At 40.5% G+C, this 16,692-nt stretch overlaps 1 protein-coding gene across 4 annotated transcripts in view; it reads right to left on the minus strand.

Annotated features, from left to right (window-relative positions):
- Positions 1–16,692, minus strand: part of NAP1L4 (nucleosome assembly protein 1 like 4) — a 69,112-nt gene that overhangs the window by 18,939 nt on the left and 33,481 nt on the right. For all 4 annotated transcript variants that reach the window (XM_061610173.1, XM_061610176.1, XM_061610174.1 and 1 more), the window contains 3 exons: positions 13,274–13,345; positions 6,210–6,349; positions 2,889–3,034 (listed from right to left, as the gene is read on the minus strand). In XM_061610173.1, the coding sequence (XP_061466157.1) occupies positions 2,889–3,034; positions 6,210–6,349; positions 13,274–13,345 (358 nt within the window). The remainder of the gene's footprint in view (positions 1–2,888; positions 3,035–6,209; positions 6,350–13,273; positions 13,346–16,692) is intronic.

Genomic DNA, 16,692 nt, shown 5'->3' on the forward strand with positions numbered 1-16,692 from the left:
CCAGTAAAAATAAGGCACTGTTTTCAGGATACTCCCTAGGTAGGCAGATAAGTTTGTAAATTGAAGAGTTAACACACATTCGCATGTGTGGACATTACTGCTACGAGTTTCCAGGATTAGAGAGTTGTGAGGGCATAGAGTAACTCATTTCATTGTCTGGAGGGAGAACTTTTGCATTCACATTGTAATATCTAAGGCAGGAACACCTCCTTTTCTCAGGGAATGAGAGAGGAAGATAAGACTGCATTCACATTATACATTTATTCTGCTTTAAACAGTCATGGCTTCTCCCAAAGTACACTGGGAACTGTAGTTTGTTAAGGGTGGTGAGAATTGTTAGGAGACCCCTGTTCCCCTCATAGAGCTACAATTCCCAGAGTTTCCTGGGAAGAGGTATTGGTTGTGAAATCATTCAGAGAATTGTAGCTAACTCTGAGGAGAATAGGAGCATCCTAACAACTCTCAGCCCCCTTCACAAACTACACTTTCCAGGATTCTTTGGAGGAAGCCATGAGTGTTTAGTGGAACAATAGTGGAATAAATGTATGGTGTGAATATGGCCTAAGACGCTGCTGTCCAATGAGAGCTATGCTAAAGTCTTGAAAATCTCCATTGTTTTCTATTGGGCAGTTCTCATTTTCGGTAGGGGAAGGAGTGAGAGCATTAAAAGGGTCTGAAGCAGCCACGAGAAACCAGCAGCCTTCCAGATGCTGGCTGGGGTTAATGGGAGATGTAGTCCCAACAACATCTGAAGGGCCACATGCTTCCCATTCCTGCTCCAAAGAAACTGGAAGTCAGGCAGACAGTAGTCTATCAACTGAATCTACGGTGGAGAATGGACTGTCAGTTGGAAAATGAAGAAGAAAAAGAGAAAGATGACACTGGAACATGAAATTTGTCCTCAATGTCCAGGAAAACTGTGTACAATGTGGGGATTGCTTCTTTGGGCTGGCATCTTTGCCCTCAGCCAGACTGAGTTCATCTGCAGAGGCTTAAACATGGACATGATCAACTGCCATGGGCCTAAAGACTGACATACATACCCCCGCTACCCCCACAAGCCTTATTGTATTGAATTCTATTTGTGCATACATTTTAATTATAAACCCCTTTGAGAGACAAAGCTATATTGAGAGGTGGGAATAAATAAATGAAATGGAGAGAAGAGAGATGAACCTGCTTGAATCCCTAACAGCTCATAGCATCATGGAAGTATGGCCAGGTGAGGAGAAGAAAGACAGGCCATGAGGTTAAAAGCCTCTCCTTATACCCACCCCAATAGATCAATCAATCATGTTCTGAGATGGCAGCCAGCCCAATCATGAGCTCTGTAGCTGTATATAACAAGAGAGTGCAGGCCAATACGGTAAAACTATGCATCTCTGTTGACATCTCTATTCACAGGAAAGCTACTGATGATCCTGAAAACACTTTTAAAATAGTGATAATTTTAATGCCTGGAGTTGTAATTCTGATGTTTTAGTATTTCATTTGAAAATAGCAAACTTTGAAATCATTATTGACATAAAGTACATTTTAAATATAATTAACCCAAAACCTTTCAATATATATTCAGTAACTCTTAATTTTCTAGCAGAAAATTTCAAATATGTAAAAAGTTTTTTGTAACTCCCTTTAGTCCTGGCTTTGTATTGGTAACACAGCCGTATTCTCATTGAAGGTCTGAGACTATTTAAACTAGATTAAGGTTTCATTCATGTTTATGTATATGGATATTGTTTTTGTATTTTGCTTGGTAAATTTAGTTTGATTTTTTTACTGTACCTTGTGTACTCTATTGTAAACCGCTTTGAGATCTTTTACATAGTAAGCGGTCTATAAATGGAAATAATAATAATATAGCAAAGCAGGGAAAGGCTTCAGGAGGGAAAGAGAAATGATGCCCTCTCAAATACTCAAACAGTATTACAAGGCTCCAATTAGAGGAAAATGGAAGTGGACTGCCTTCAAGTTGATCCTGACTTACAGCGACCCTATGAAGAGGGTTTTCATGGTAAGTGGTATTCAGAGGAGGTTTACCATTGCCTCTCTCTGAGGCTGAGAGGCAGTGACTGGCCTAAGGTCACCCAGTGAGCTTCATGGCTGTGTGGGGATTCGAACCCTGGTCTCCCAGGTCGTAGTCCAACACCTTAACCACTACACCACACCAGCTATCTACCAGTTAGAGGAAGACTATTTTATTTAACAAAATGTATACACTGCTTGAGTGTAAGAAAACCTCTAAGCAGTTTACAAAAAACATTACAATTGTCACTAAAAACAGTTAAAAACAAATGAATAAAAACATAAAAATGACAATTGAAACAGCAGTAAACTAAAAAGAGATTAAAACACATCAACATGCTTGGAAGGCTTGCCTAAACAGAAATGGTTTAAGCAGGTGCCAAAAAGAATATAGAAAAGGCACCTGCCTGATATTAATATGCAGACAGTTCCAACATGTAGGTGCAGCCACACTAAAAAAACACATTTTACAAGTGTGGAACGAGTATTATGTGGTACCTACAACACTGCCAGTTCTACAGATCAAAGTGGTTGAGTGGGCACATATGGGATAAAGTGATGCCCCAAGTAAATGCCCTGAATAGGAATATTCCTGCTGGAGGTTGCAGAGACTGTAACATTTTGTTGCAGGACCTCATCTTTTAAGATATATATTTGTGTATGAACTACTTATCTTTTTTATGGTCTTGTTAGAATGTACTGAGGCTCCTTATGCTAAACCTTTTATGAAACCAGTAACAACCGTGACATTATTCAAAACAAGGAATAACAATCAACTTTTTTCTTCATGTTTGTTGTATGGAAATAGCTTGTTAAAATAAACATGAGTATGCCCAAATAGGGACAGATTAAACCAAACTTACCTTTTATTGGACTGAAGAAGTTAAAAAATGAGTCATTGGGTACTTGTTTAGTTATTGTTCTAACTGTGCCTCGGCCCTTGTGTTTCTGTTTCTTCTTTATTGTTTTAACTGTAACATTTTTTCCTTTCTTCCAATCAATAGTACATCTAGAGATAAAGAATTTATATGTCAGTGACATTAAAAAAGGAAAGCATCACAGTGAACATTTGGTAGCTTTTAGAAGTAGAGGTCATCTCCCATATGGATAATAGAAGCTTTCTATAGCATGGTGGCACTGCTAGTGATCTCAAATCTCATGTGAGAAAAAGTGGTGGGGCAACCTTGGTGCATAGAAAGACTCCTTCAGAAAATGATAGAGGTCAACATCCTAGTGCTAAAGAGATCAAACATAACCCACCTCTAATTAAAAAAATTGGGGACAGGGAAGAAGCTATAAGAAAAATATATTTCTTTAGTAAATTGTGAAAAGGGCTTTGATAGGTGTGGGAGGGACTTGGTGATAACACTTAACAGGCACCAATGAATAGCCTGTGACACAAGATCACCTTCTCCACAGCAAAAGTGAAATAGTCACAAAATTGCTGCTTAAGTGCACTATCACAGATAAATAGCGTTTGTTTAGCCAATTTAGTTACAGCTTAGAATTCTTCTCAAGAAAACTACATCATGTGGAAAGGCACTTTGCATGAGATTTGGTTAATCAGTATTTTTAAGCTCACCTTTAGTTAAGGGATTATATTTAGCCATGTTGCTGGAGCTAGTTTATATTGTACAATACAGCATTCTAATATTTAAGGCTATTAAACAGCTCCTAAAGCTCTGCTTGTGGCACAGGAACTTCTCTACACATTGTAAACTACCCATTCTGTTTTCCCCCTTTTATTATACAACCACAAGAGTGGAATAATGGCACTGACTATTCTGAAGATTAGTCTCCAGTGGACATGACGAGTGTCTCAGTTTGCATAAGATAGAACAGTGGGAAGTGAAATAAATTCTAGCAAATTTCTATATGTGCTCTATGTTTTTAATTGACCATGCCCACCCTTCCTTAAATGGAGTGGTTTAAACATAGCAGGCTGAACACATGCATCTTGGGCAGCCTAAGTTTTTTATTTTTTCAACAGCTAGAGTAATTGCTTACATAGCAATAAATTTGAAATACAAAAGGCTGTCTTCACCATCATGTGACACTGACTAATAAAAAGGTCTGAAAAGAATAAAAATACATTTGACACAGATTTCTAGGATGAATCATGAGTGAAATACAATTTTCTAGGTTAGATCCTCTGTTGAAACAGCAATAACACAGGAAAGAAGCAAAGTAGGAAGAACATCATATATACAAAAATGTAATTCTCCGTCTTTGGAGATGCAGTCCTAATTGCAGGTGTTGCCATCATTCACTATTTGCTCAGACGCGCGTTACCATATTCTTCCAAGCTACGCAGGAAGTAGACTGAACTGTGAAAGACCAACCCAAACTGTGTTTGCATTTTTACAAGTTAAGAAGGCAGTACTCCTCAAGAGTACTCCTTAGAGAGGAGGTCAGGTCTGTTGCTCCCCTAAAAGCATTTTCTCTACTTTTTAATCCAGGAAGTAAGAAATGGGATCCTGTGCAAGTTTGAAAATGGATTGATTATTTGCATGCTTACTGAGTTCAGTGGGATTTACTCCCATGGAATCATGCTTAAGAGAGGTGAAACTGACAGGGGGGAAGAGGGAGGGGAGGACAGGAGGAAGGGGGAGGAGGGAGGGCACGGCGGAGGAAAGTAGACTTGATCATTTGCATGCTTACTGAATTCAATGGGATTTACTCTTGTGCAATCATACTTAGGAAAGGTGAAACAGACCATGGCAGAGGGAAGGAGGAATGGAGTGGGGAGGAGGAGGGAGGGATGGGGAAGCGGCAGGAGGGAAGGGATAGGAGGAAGGGGGAGGAGGGCAGATTTGATCATTTGCATGCTTATTGAGTTCAGCTGGATTTACTCTTGGACAATCATGCTTAGGATAGGTGAAAGTGACCTGGAGGAGGGGTAGGAGGAAGTGGAGGGGTAGGGAGGAAGGGGTAGGGAGGAGATTGGGGTGGGCACTGGGCAGAGGGAAAGCCCCTTTTCTTTCCAAAGGGAAAACAGTGTTAACAGAATCATTATATTTCAGGGTTTCCCACACCTTTGTATTCTACAGCAGACATCTGTAGTCTCCCACCCAAAGGGAAACCAAAGCTGACCCTGATTTGTCAAGCCGAACAGCTGTTAGTCTGGTGTTTAGAACACTGACAGTTGGTTCTTACTGAGCATGCCTGCACTACAGGGCTGTGGAGTTGGAGTCATGGAGTCAGAGTCGGAGTCAGAAGCAATTTTGGGTGGAGTCGGAGTCAGTAGAAATGTACCAACTCTGACTTCAAAATAAATTTTGATTGACACATTTTTTAAAATATAAATTCAAAATATCAAAGAAGCTTCCCATGAAGTCAGCTGTAGTTGAGTATTTCACCATAACTCAAGATGGAAAACATTTTGTGTGTCAATGTATGACACAGGACCCAGATGGACAAATGCTGTGATGCCAAGATCAGCACATATTCAGGCAGCGATAAAAATGCTCCTACGAGAGCTTCCAATTTAAAAAGGCATTTACAGCCCTTTCCAGGGCTGTGGAGTTGGAAGCAATTTTGGGTGGAGTCGGACAGTAGAAAAATAGAGGAGTCTGAGTCGGAGTCGAAGGTTTGGCGTACTGACTCCACAGTCCTGCTGCACTATCACAGACTCCAATGTTAATTTCCTTAAATTAATTAAAAATCAGCCATGCATTCTTTTAACTTTTAAACTGCAGAAGATGAAGGTCAGAGTATGGGTCAATGTCAGTAATAGGATTACAGGTACTCCGTAACATGGCTGATTTTTAATTAATTTCAACAAATTATGAGACCACTGACAGAAAAAAGTCCAACAGGGGTCTGGATTTTTTTGCTCCTGTTTCAGACTTTCAAGTTAAGATTCTCTGAGTGTTTTGTGTATCACCATCAAAACTTAAGAGGGTTGTTAAGCAAATATTTCTGACTTCAGGAATATAGGTTTGTAAGATTTGATTTTGAAATGAGCTTATGGGAAGCAGCAGAATGGCATGGGGCTATTTTCAATTTAGCATTGTGGAATGCAAAAAATCAATGCTGTATGCTCGTGGCTGTATTGCTGAGTCTTCAAGGCAGAGAAACCAGAAGCAGTTTGAGTGATTCTATACTCTGATGGCATCATGTATTTATAACAGTACTTTAATATTCAGACTAGAAGCTCAAATTTTTAAAAGATGTTTCCTTACCCCTCACAGTCAACAATTTCAGGACCTTCAAATGAAAAAGGATCCGTCTTATCTGGCTCCGACTTCATCTTGTAGCTTTTTGTCAGAATTGAATTAGTAAAATAGTCATTGGGCTCGAAGTGGAACTCTAATGTGAAAGACTAAAAGAGGTCCATTATTGTTCTAAGGTCCTCACCAATGTTTGAGAATGTAGACAGAAAGTGATCAAATGTTATTTCTAGACAATTATTTGAATTGGCAATGCATCTTTTACAAAAGTAAAAACGTAGATCCTACCTCACAACAACCTCATCTTACACTGTTCTACTGAAGTGTAATAAAGCAGGAAGATAAACGCATTAAAAGAGTATATAATTTGAAACTGTTAGTGAACTATGTTTCCTTAGGTTGTGTTTTACAGCTATTCATAGTACCTAACCTTGTGTGCAAAGCTGTGCTTTCTTTTTTTAAAAACTTTTCAAACTAAGCTCAAATGGTAATCAAAATATATTGCATTCTTAATTCAAAAACAATTTTTTTTTCATTTTAACTTGTTACTTATTAACACTGGATCATCATTAAGGACATGCAACTATGTACACATACCTCAGGCATAATCATCATAAATAAGAGTACCATACCTGCCTAGGATTTATCTAACACTGTTGAGACATTATAGTCACCTTGGCAATTCCTAGAATTGATTGGTAAAATATAAATACTGCTTAGAAAACAAACAGGTGAAGGGCCATAGACGTTTACTGGGTGATCCAGAAGATGACTTTTTTTTCATCTTTCCACCCAAATTTCCATCTGATTAGTGACCTTGCATTTATATAATACTGTATCTAGCTTGGATCAGCCAGTCCATAAACTAGGTAAGGGAGGAAGAAGAGGAAACACTGCTAGAGGAGTTAAGAATCTGTACATGGACCTATGCACTGTGTGCACATGAATATTGTCTGCCTATTCATTTTAGAGCACAATTCTAATCCTGCCAAGAACCTAGATGTTTCCAGAGAGGCTCGTTCAGCTACCCCTTTAGGTATTGATATGGTGGCAGCACGTAAGAAAGCTTTTTCCTGTGTTGATCCCTGCCTCTGGAATTCCCTCTCCTGGGAGATCCATATGGGTCCTTCACTGTGTGCATTCAGGAAAGCAGCTAAACTTTTCAATTGGTAGAATCCAGTGTAGCCCCTCATGCCCCACCACCTGCTCTGGAAGGTCCCTTGATGCTTTGGAGCAGATTTTGGGGGCATGCTGGGGGGTGCAGAGAACAGCAGAGGAGGGAGAAGTCCCATTGCACAGGTGAAGGCCCATTCTGCTAGCGCGTACACACCATGTGATTCCACTCTGTTTAAAATCAGCCCTCCTAGATATTTTAGCTACAGTGAGCTTGGCTGTTTGCTATTAAGAAATGATTAATAAACAAACGTTAAGGTGCAAGGAAATATCTTTGTACCAATTAAAATATTTTGACTGACTAAATTTGCTTTTTTAAAAAACATAAGTATTTGTAAGAACTACACATGGTAAATACCCCAGAGTATTATATTACCCCAGCCCCACTACAAGCAGATGTATGCATACATAGAGAGCACAGAGGCAGCAAAGCCAGAAAGTGACTTAATTTTCCAGATGGAATCATGACAGCTGAATGAAAACCCTTAAGGTTGTATCCCACTGGTGCCCCTCTGCTGATGGAAGCTTCTGCTACACCAAAGAGCTTTCTGTGAATGGAACGGGGATCAAGACCATCTTCAGCAATTCCCTCATGTCATTTCCCATAGTGCCAAAGGGTCCCCCAATCCTCCAAAGCAGATTTGAAGGGAGGAACTAGAATATGGGGAATTGGCAAAGGACACCCTGATCTTTGTTCCACTAGTAGAAGCCTCCATCAGGTTTTAGTTAGTAGAGGAACACCAAGTGGATACAACCCTTAAAATGGTATGGGAGGAGACATAAAAGTCTGAGGTTCATATCCAAGAACACAAGTGTTATTTATTGCTTTAGTTGGCAACAACTGCACAGCAGGTAAGAATGGCAGATGAGTATCAGATTATCCACAAAATAAATGGATTAGAGAATGAATAAAAACTGTGAGATAATCAACACATGAATTATATCTTGGTCAACTGAACAAATAATTTAAAGTATTTTCCCCATTCCTTGTACTGCTTCCTCTCCCACCTTCTTGCCACTGCCACAATGTTCAGCTAACCGTTTCAGGCTAGAAGAAAGAATGGAGAGAAAAAGCTCCCCATTAGGGCCAGGTGTAGTTTGCTATTCATGTGCTCATTTTAAGGAGCAGTAACTGCTAACTTGTTCAAGAAAAGCAGAGATATACTGCAAAACAAAATATAATCCAAAATCAAACCTCTTGTTTCAGGTCTGACAACCAGGGGAGAACTGCAACTTTACTGTACAACTTAAATACCCACAATATGGATCAAAGCTCCAAAGATACGAAGGATAGAAAAGCTTAAAGATGTTCTGAAAGAACTCTCAGATATTACTTAGCTTACAAATGGCAAACTGCTCTGGTGTGCCAAGCGAAGTCAAGAGCTTGGAGTACTTCTAGCAGCAACAGCATGCCATACGAACAGTTATAAACAGAAAACAGTGGCTGGAATATGACTTGAGTCAGTTGCCAGTAGAAAGAAGATAAAAGCCTCCACACCCTTTAAAAAAGGCAAGTCTTATCCTTTAGCATATAATTAAAAGTAAAATGCAAACTCAGCATGTAACATAATAATAATAGATTTAGTAGTGTAGCCAACTTAAAAACTTTCAGAGGAAAGTCAACACCAACAGTCATCTCCAAATGTATCTGAAAGAGGTAGCTAATGATGAAGGATCAACCCTCTGAAGGTGAAGCCATGTAATACTACAGAGTACAACTTCGGGTGTTCACAAGCCCCATATATGTCAATGCAGTATAAAACTCTCTTTACTGTGGTGGAACAACTGCAGACATTACTAGGTGAGAATGATTATGTGGATCCATGCCAGTTTGGGTTCAGGACTGAAACAGCCTTGAGAAGACTTTTATAGAGAGGACAGGGTCGTGCAACCCTGCTCCTTCTGCTAGATCCCTTAAGGGCCTTTTAATATCATGATATCATTGACCATGGTATCCTTCTTGATTGACTCTGTGGGATGGGTATCAGTGGCACTGTGCAGCAGTGGCTCAGTTCCTACCTGCAGGGTTGTGTCCAAAAAGTAACATTAGGAAGATGTTCTTTGCCCTCCTGATATTAACACTATTAGGTGCCACAGGGCACTATTCTTTCCCCAATACTATTCCAACATCTATATGAAGCCTTTGGGAACAGTTATTAGCAGTTTCAGAGTATACTGTTGATACCCAGCTCTATTTCTCCATTACATCTAAGTCAGGAAAGAATGTGCAAGCCTTGGACCAGATGCAGTAGTGGATTGGATGAGGGTCAATAAACTGAGCTTGAATCCTGGAAAGACAGGTTCAGCAAGAAACATTCCTGCCTTCTTTTAGACATCTCTTAAAAACTGTGTTATTCAGACAGATTGTTGCAATGTGAATTTATTTTTACCAACTAATATTGATATTTTTATTTATCTTATTGTAATTTTGTATGCTGTGTACTGCCTTTATGTTTATGAAAGTGTGATCTATAAATATTTCAGTAAATAAAATTACTGGACAGGCCTTTATACAAAGAGCAGTGGACTACTGAATACTTTCTATTATGAAGCAAGTGTTCCACTTAGTAACATGGTTTTTGCCACTTTAGCTTTCATTTGCATACAGCCCCATAGAAACTGCTCTCAGAGAGAACCTGATGATAGTTTAAAAACTGTAATTCACTAATTAAGGCCATTAACATTCCAAACAAGGTAGTATGACTAACTTACATCTTCCCTTCCTCTATGAATGAAAACACATTCAAACATTTTTTAAAGCTAGTTCAAATCTGTTAAGAAAATATTTCTCCAATTGCTGGTGGTGCAATGATACAGAAGGCTCCTTCATGCACAGTATACGGTACTATTTTATTTTTTAGTTCTGGATAGAAGTCATGGTTAGCATCAACTCGGTCCTTGAAACAAAACTAAAATTTACAATGAATTGATAGGATACCTCACTGTTGAATGGAACCTTACCCCAGGAGAGCAAAAATGGACTAGCTGCACCCTATTGGTTAACAAACACCCAACAATCCACCAATAGGCAGAAATCTATCTTCACTCACCATACATGAACTATGTAGCTTAATTACAGAAATTAGATGCTTACCAAGCTATATGGCAGTGGTTCCCAACCTTTATGAGTATGGGACCCCCTTTGTAAGCTCAGAAAATGTCATGACCCCCCCATGCTAATTGTAATTTTAGTCTCTGAAAAAATGGTGCGTGGCAAAATCACTATCTCCAAATATCCCTTTCCATTAAAAGCATGCAGACAGGAAGGTGTTGCTTTCTTTTCTTAATGCAAAGTTCCAATCAAATTAGTATCCCCCTCCCCATACACACACAGTCTGAAGATGTACAGTCCTGTCTCCCAACATCAATGGGTTACAGTGTTGGATTAAGAACCAGGTTTAAATCCCCACCCAGCCATGAAGCCCACTGGGTGACCCTGGACCCTGGTCTCTCAGCCTGACCTATCTCACAGGGTTGGTATAAGGATAAAATGGAAAGGGGGGGGGAACCATGTGCACCACCTTGAGCAACTTGGAGGAAAGGTAAGATATAAATGCAATAATAAATAAATAAATTTCTGCTGCAATACCAGGATACCAGCCTCAGCCAACCTGCTGAGCTTTTTTTCCTCTTTTTAATAATAATCAAGAAGCAGCAATGTGTTGGTGATGGGGATGCTAGATTGTGCACTTTAGAGGTACAGAGCATGCTTATCAAATTTGCAGATGATACAAAATTGGGGGGCACAGCTAATACCGTGGAAGACAGAAACAAAATTCAAAGGGACCTTGATAGGCTGGAGCATTGGGCTGAAAACAACAGAATGAAATTCAACAGGGATAAATGCAAAGTTCTACACTTGGGAAAAATAAACCAAATGCACAATTATAAGATGGGGGATACTTGGCTCAGCCATACGACATGTGAGAAGGATCTTGGAATTGTCATTGATCACAAGCTAAATATGAGCCAACAGTGTGATGTGGCTGCAAAAAAGGCAAATGCTATACTAGGCTACATTAACAGAAGTATAGTTTCCAAATCACACGAAGTATTAGTTCCCCTCTATTCAGCACTGGTTAGGCCTCATCTTGAATACTGCATCCAGTTCTGCTCTCCGCACTTCAACAAGGATGCAGACAAACTGGAACAGGTTCAGAGGAGGGCAACAAGGATGATCAGGGGACTGGAAACCAAGCCCTATGAGGAGAGACTGATAGAACTGGGCATGTTTAGCCTGGAGAAGAGAAGACTGAGGGGAGATATGATAGCACTCTTCAAGTACATGAAAGGTTGTCACGTAGAGGAGGGCCGGGATCTCTTCTCAATCGTCCCAGAGTGCAGGACACGGAATAATGGGCTCAAGTTGCAGGAAAGCAGATTTTGACTGGACATCAGCAAAAACGTCCTAACTGTTAGAGCCATATGACAATGGAACCAATTACCTAGAGAGGTAGTGGGCTCTCTGACTCTGGAGGCATTCAAGAGGCAGCTGGACAGTCATCTGTCGGAAATGCTTTGATTTGGATTCCTGCATTGAGCAGGGGGTTGGACTTGATGGCTTTATAGGCCCCTTCCAACGCTACTATTCTATGATTCTATGACAACAAGGTGCACAGATTGAGAAGGGGGGTTAGTGCTTTTAGGCCTTGGGATGATCAACAGAACTGATGACTTGTTTAGTGTGCACTTGGAAAATGAAAGCGGAGCAGAAGACAGATCAACACACACATACCTTCCCCTCCTGTAAGCATCTGCAGGCATACATGCATTCGGGCACGTGGGAGAGGGAAAGCCCTCAACTGCTGCAGCATCTTAGAGAGAGACTGGGGGGAGGAGTGTAGGTGGAAGGAAGGAGGGATGCTGACACAAACACTTAGCCTCAGAAATGGAGGGTGAGCAAGTCCTGTGCTTCCTCACTGCTTCTTGGCTCTGTCTGGGCTGAAGGCAAGAACTGGGCAGCCTCGCATATAAGAATATTTTTTAAAGGAGGTGGCAGCAAAGCAGGAGCCAAGAAAGGCAGGCAGGCCAGGGGAAATAGCCTTTCCTTGCAGCTTTGCTTCTTTTTGCTTCATGAAAAGCCTCTCATTCTGAGCAAGGGTGTCATCAGAAACGGCAGTGCAAGGAGTTGGGAGTCAGCAACAGTAATCCCCTCTTTCTGGTAGCTCCACCCTCAGCCTCTTTTGGCATCTGCCACATGTTTTATAGGCAGACAACTGTCCTTGACGTACCTGACAGACACTCTGCCGCTTCAGCAAAAGTCCTCCCCTCTTGTTCGGAGAAAGGGGGAGGTGTCATCTGCAGCAGCAGTGGGAAGCAGACAGCATCCAGGTAGAGAAAACTTTTTTAAAAAATAAATAATTCATTCATTTCTTTACTGTTCATAGCCTCCCCCCAGATTACTTCCCGGCTCCCACTTTGGGAACCACTGCTATATGGTAAGCATATACTGAACTCTGTCTGTCCTTAGTTGGATTCAGGTATTTTGCTTATGATACCCCTTTAAATTGAAAGTGAGCAAAATCTATGAATGCCGACTCACATCTCTCCCCATTTCTCCTTCTCCATTTTTGTTTATTTTAGTTTCTTTGTTATAGTAGTGTTTGTTGTATTGATATAAACTAAAAACAAAATTAAATAAAATATTAATAAAAAGCCTTGTTCAAATAAAAGATCTGATTTTTTAAAATGGACTTTGTTTCATTAATTATCAATAGGTAGTACTACTGTAAAGTAGTGCCCCTAGAGATATAAAGCTGAGATGTTTAGATTTACTAAGCTGAAATTTGATACAATAAGATAAAAATGGAAACACTTCATACTCACACCATTAATGGCTACCATACCCCTCAACATAATTATTTCCCTTCTCAACATACTATTAAAAGTTGAGTAGTACTAACCATAGGCTGTCCTGGCTCAGAAAATTTCACTTTGATATCCTGCAGGTGCTTCAAAATTGGCTCATCATATTCCTAAACATAAATGGTAAAACTATTAATATTATGAAAGAAGTGGCTTGCATCTCATAAGAGTCAATCTCTTCCAGTACAAGTTCTCATATTTAGTTATACAACCTTTATTTTCAAGTTAAATGTTTTTGCCTCCATTCTTGAGCCAACACACACATTCTCTCTCTCTCCCCCCTCCCCAGCCAAATATAGTTGGCTCAAGAAATAATAATATATAATATCATTCAGAAGGTTGAGAGTGATATGAAGCATGTGTCAACTAATTCAAGGGAAAGAGAAGCAAGCGTTGCCAATTTCCCCTTTCCATTGTATCCTCCTAACAACCTTCCACGCTGTTCTGGAGCTCCCTCAACCCTCTGGAACAGAGCTGGAGAAAAGGCACATGAAGGTGCACCAGGAAGGGGAAAGTGGTGAAACTGCTTCCCCCGCTTACTTTAGTAGATGCCTCTGCTGGATCAAAAGGCATTTCACAAGCAGAATAGCAGTGCTGGATATTTTTGTACTTGGATGTTTATAACCACGGTCATACTAATTGAATGATTACTTTAAGAATTGCCAGTGAAATGTATAAGATATGTAGCATGTATACTAAAACTCCAAACTGTCATACACAGTCCTTGCCCACAGGCAAAGCCAGAGAAGATATGAAAGGATAGTGAGGAATGGAAATAGCAAAAACAAAAACAAAAAAAATCTTGTAGGCGAAACAACAACCCCAACCGATAAGACATTAGCATAAATAAAGAAGCAATACTGATTTGGCGGCGGGGCAGGACAGACAGAGAAGAGCAAAAATAGAATTTGACTTACCTGTTGAGTTCTCCTATTTGTTCTCTGAGCAGAGGCCCAAAAGACTGAGTGCTCTCCTCTCTGTCCACTAGGAGGCAGGTTCTTTGAAGGCAGAATCTACTGGGGGCTGAACTTCAAAACACTTCCCACTTCCTCTCTAAAGCCAGTACTTGCTGCTGTAGCCATATCTAATCCCCAACTAAATGACTAGTGTTAAGATTGAAATGAAGGCTCTTAAGAGGTAAAGACTAGGAAAAACAAGAACAAACAGGGCACCTCATGCTCTGCTCAGCAAACAAGTACAATTCCACAGAAAAGTGACATTCTCATTTCTCCCTATTTTACGCTTCCCAGTGGTCTAAAGTGTGTAGTGTAAGAAAGCATTGCTTCCACACCCACAAGAGACACGCTGCCTCATCTTAATGTTCCACATGCCTAGTGATGCTGTAAAGCAGGGGTTGCCAACCTTTTTGGACAAGAGGGCATATTTTTAATTTTGAGAGTGTGCTGGGGCACCAGTCACAAAATGGCTATCGGGGGAGTATGGCATAACACAAACGTAGAGAGTAGTCATAGTGTGGCTTTCCCCATAATTGTATAAAAGCCTGACCTGTTGAATTTCTGCTTCCCATAAAGCTGTTAAAAGACACAAAGAACTGTTTTCCCCAATGCCAACCCTAAACCAAAGCCTAGGCTGCCATCCTGTACCCACTTACCTGGAAGCAAGCCCCATTAAATACAAGAGACTGACTTCTGAGAAGACATGCATACCACTATACTGAAAGTTAACTATACAGTGAATTCTTAATGAGACTCTAGTCTTTTTGCCTGCCTCTTTGCAAAGTTTTCACATTTGCTTTTTTTGGAGGGGGGAGGGGGATTCTTTAACATTCATCCACATTTAATTATGTAACAGCATTTGAAGAAAATAATTTCTAAGCACTACCTGATCTCAGGTGAAAGATGCATCCTGATTGTTAGGGAGAAAAAAGAGCAAACTATGGAGATGCCAAGGACTAGAAAAAAGACAGAGCAGCAAAAGTCCATTAAAAGGGAGGGCAAAACAGCAACTCTTTAGGACTCCAGGGATTGATAAGTGAGTGACCAATCACCACTCTGACTTTAGTCATTGGCTAATAACAGTGATAGACAGGAGCAGCTAGGCTGGTTCATTTCACATAAATTAGAAGGGTACCTGCACATTTTGCTCCATAACTTCTTTCTATGAAAGCTAGAGATTTACTTTTTAAAAAATGAAAGCTCAGATTCTTGGTTATACTTGAGACAGCATCCCACTGAAGGCCTTTGCGGGTCCCATGGTATCCATGGGTGACAGGTTAGTGATCGCTGCTGTGAAGGTTAGTGAAAAGTGTAGAGAGGTGATGAGCTGACTGCTCAATGTACTTCCTTACTCATGATTCCACACTGAATAACCCAGGAAGCAGTGTATCCTTCCTAGAGAATGTTGAAAAGTTCCTCTTCAGTGCTCAAGACTTTGTAGGCCTACATGACTTGCAGTTTGAGCCAATGATCTGGAGAAGTTTTAAAATGCTCTCCTCTTAATTTATGAAGAGGAAAAAGGAGAGCCAGAAGGACCGCAGGTCTATGTAAATAAACTTAATAAGCTCTCAGGACATTAAGACAATGCCAAGCCCTTTCCTGAGGATGTTTATGATTGGGGCCAAAGATAGGCAGGATTAACTCTTTGCTATTAAAATGTCTATTATCCTTGGAGGAGGAAACACCGAGATTAAACACATTCCAACCCGCATGAACAATGTAATACGAAAGGATCAGCAGACAGAGTAGTCAACACCAAGATCTTGCTAGCTAAAGTAATTACCGCTGAAACACCAGTCTTAAAAAAGAGAAATAACTTTCAGGGATTTTAAATTATCTTTGGTTATGGCACGGAAGATGGGATTCAATTTCTAGCAGAGGAACCTGTCCACAACCGGGTAAGAAAGTTGTGTGGTGATCTTAATAAACCATTCCCCATGAGGATGATGTTGCAGAAAATTCCATTAATTTAATTACCAAATAGACTGGGTGGAGAGAGGGAGGTTAACCTGTTAAGACACCAGATGCTTAGGATTTGACAGCAAAGCCTGACCCAAAGGCACCACTTACTCCTACTGAAATATCTGGCTTTTCTCCTGCACTGCAGAATGGGACGCAAGAGGAACTTGTGAGGCTGCCTCTGACAACTGTTGACACTTTGGAACTGTGCATGAAAAAAGGCTCAGCCCAGTAAGGTTTGGTACTGTACCTGCCTCCTAGCAGATGGTGGAGAGAACCCAATGTTTGGACCGCTGCGAGACAAGGAGAAGGGAATACCGAGGAAAATGCCAAAACAGGGACAGAAGTAGCTTAGTGAAACCTGCAAGTTGTGAAGTAATTAGAAAAGCCAGGTAAAGTTCATATGGACAGCATGACAGTGGCCTGGTTCACACATCATGTGCCGATGTACGTTGCCCAGAAGTCTCTGCATTGCTCCTCCCCAATTCTGGCCATGCCAGAAGCAACAAACAGTAAGCCTTGTCTTGTCCAAAACTGGGCTC

The sequence above is a fragment of the Rhineura floridana genome, chromosome 2, assembly GCF_030035675.1.
Source record: "Rhineura floridana isolate rRhiFlo1 chromosome 2, rRhiFlo1.hap2, whole genome shotgun sequence".
In the NCBI taxonomy this organism is placed as follows: Eukaryota; Metazoa; Chordata; class Lepidosauria; order Squamata; family Rhineuridae; genus Rhineura; species Rhineura floridana.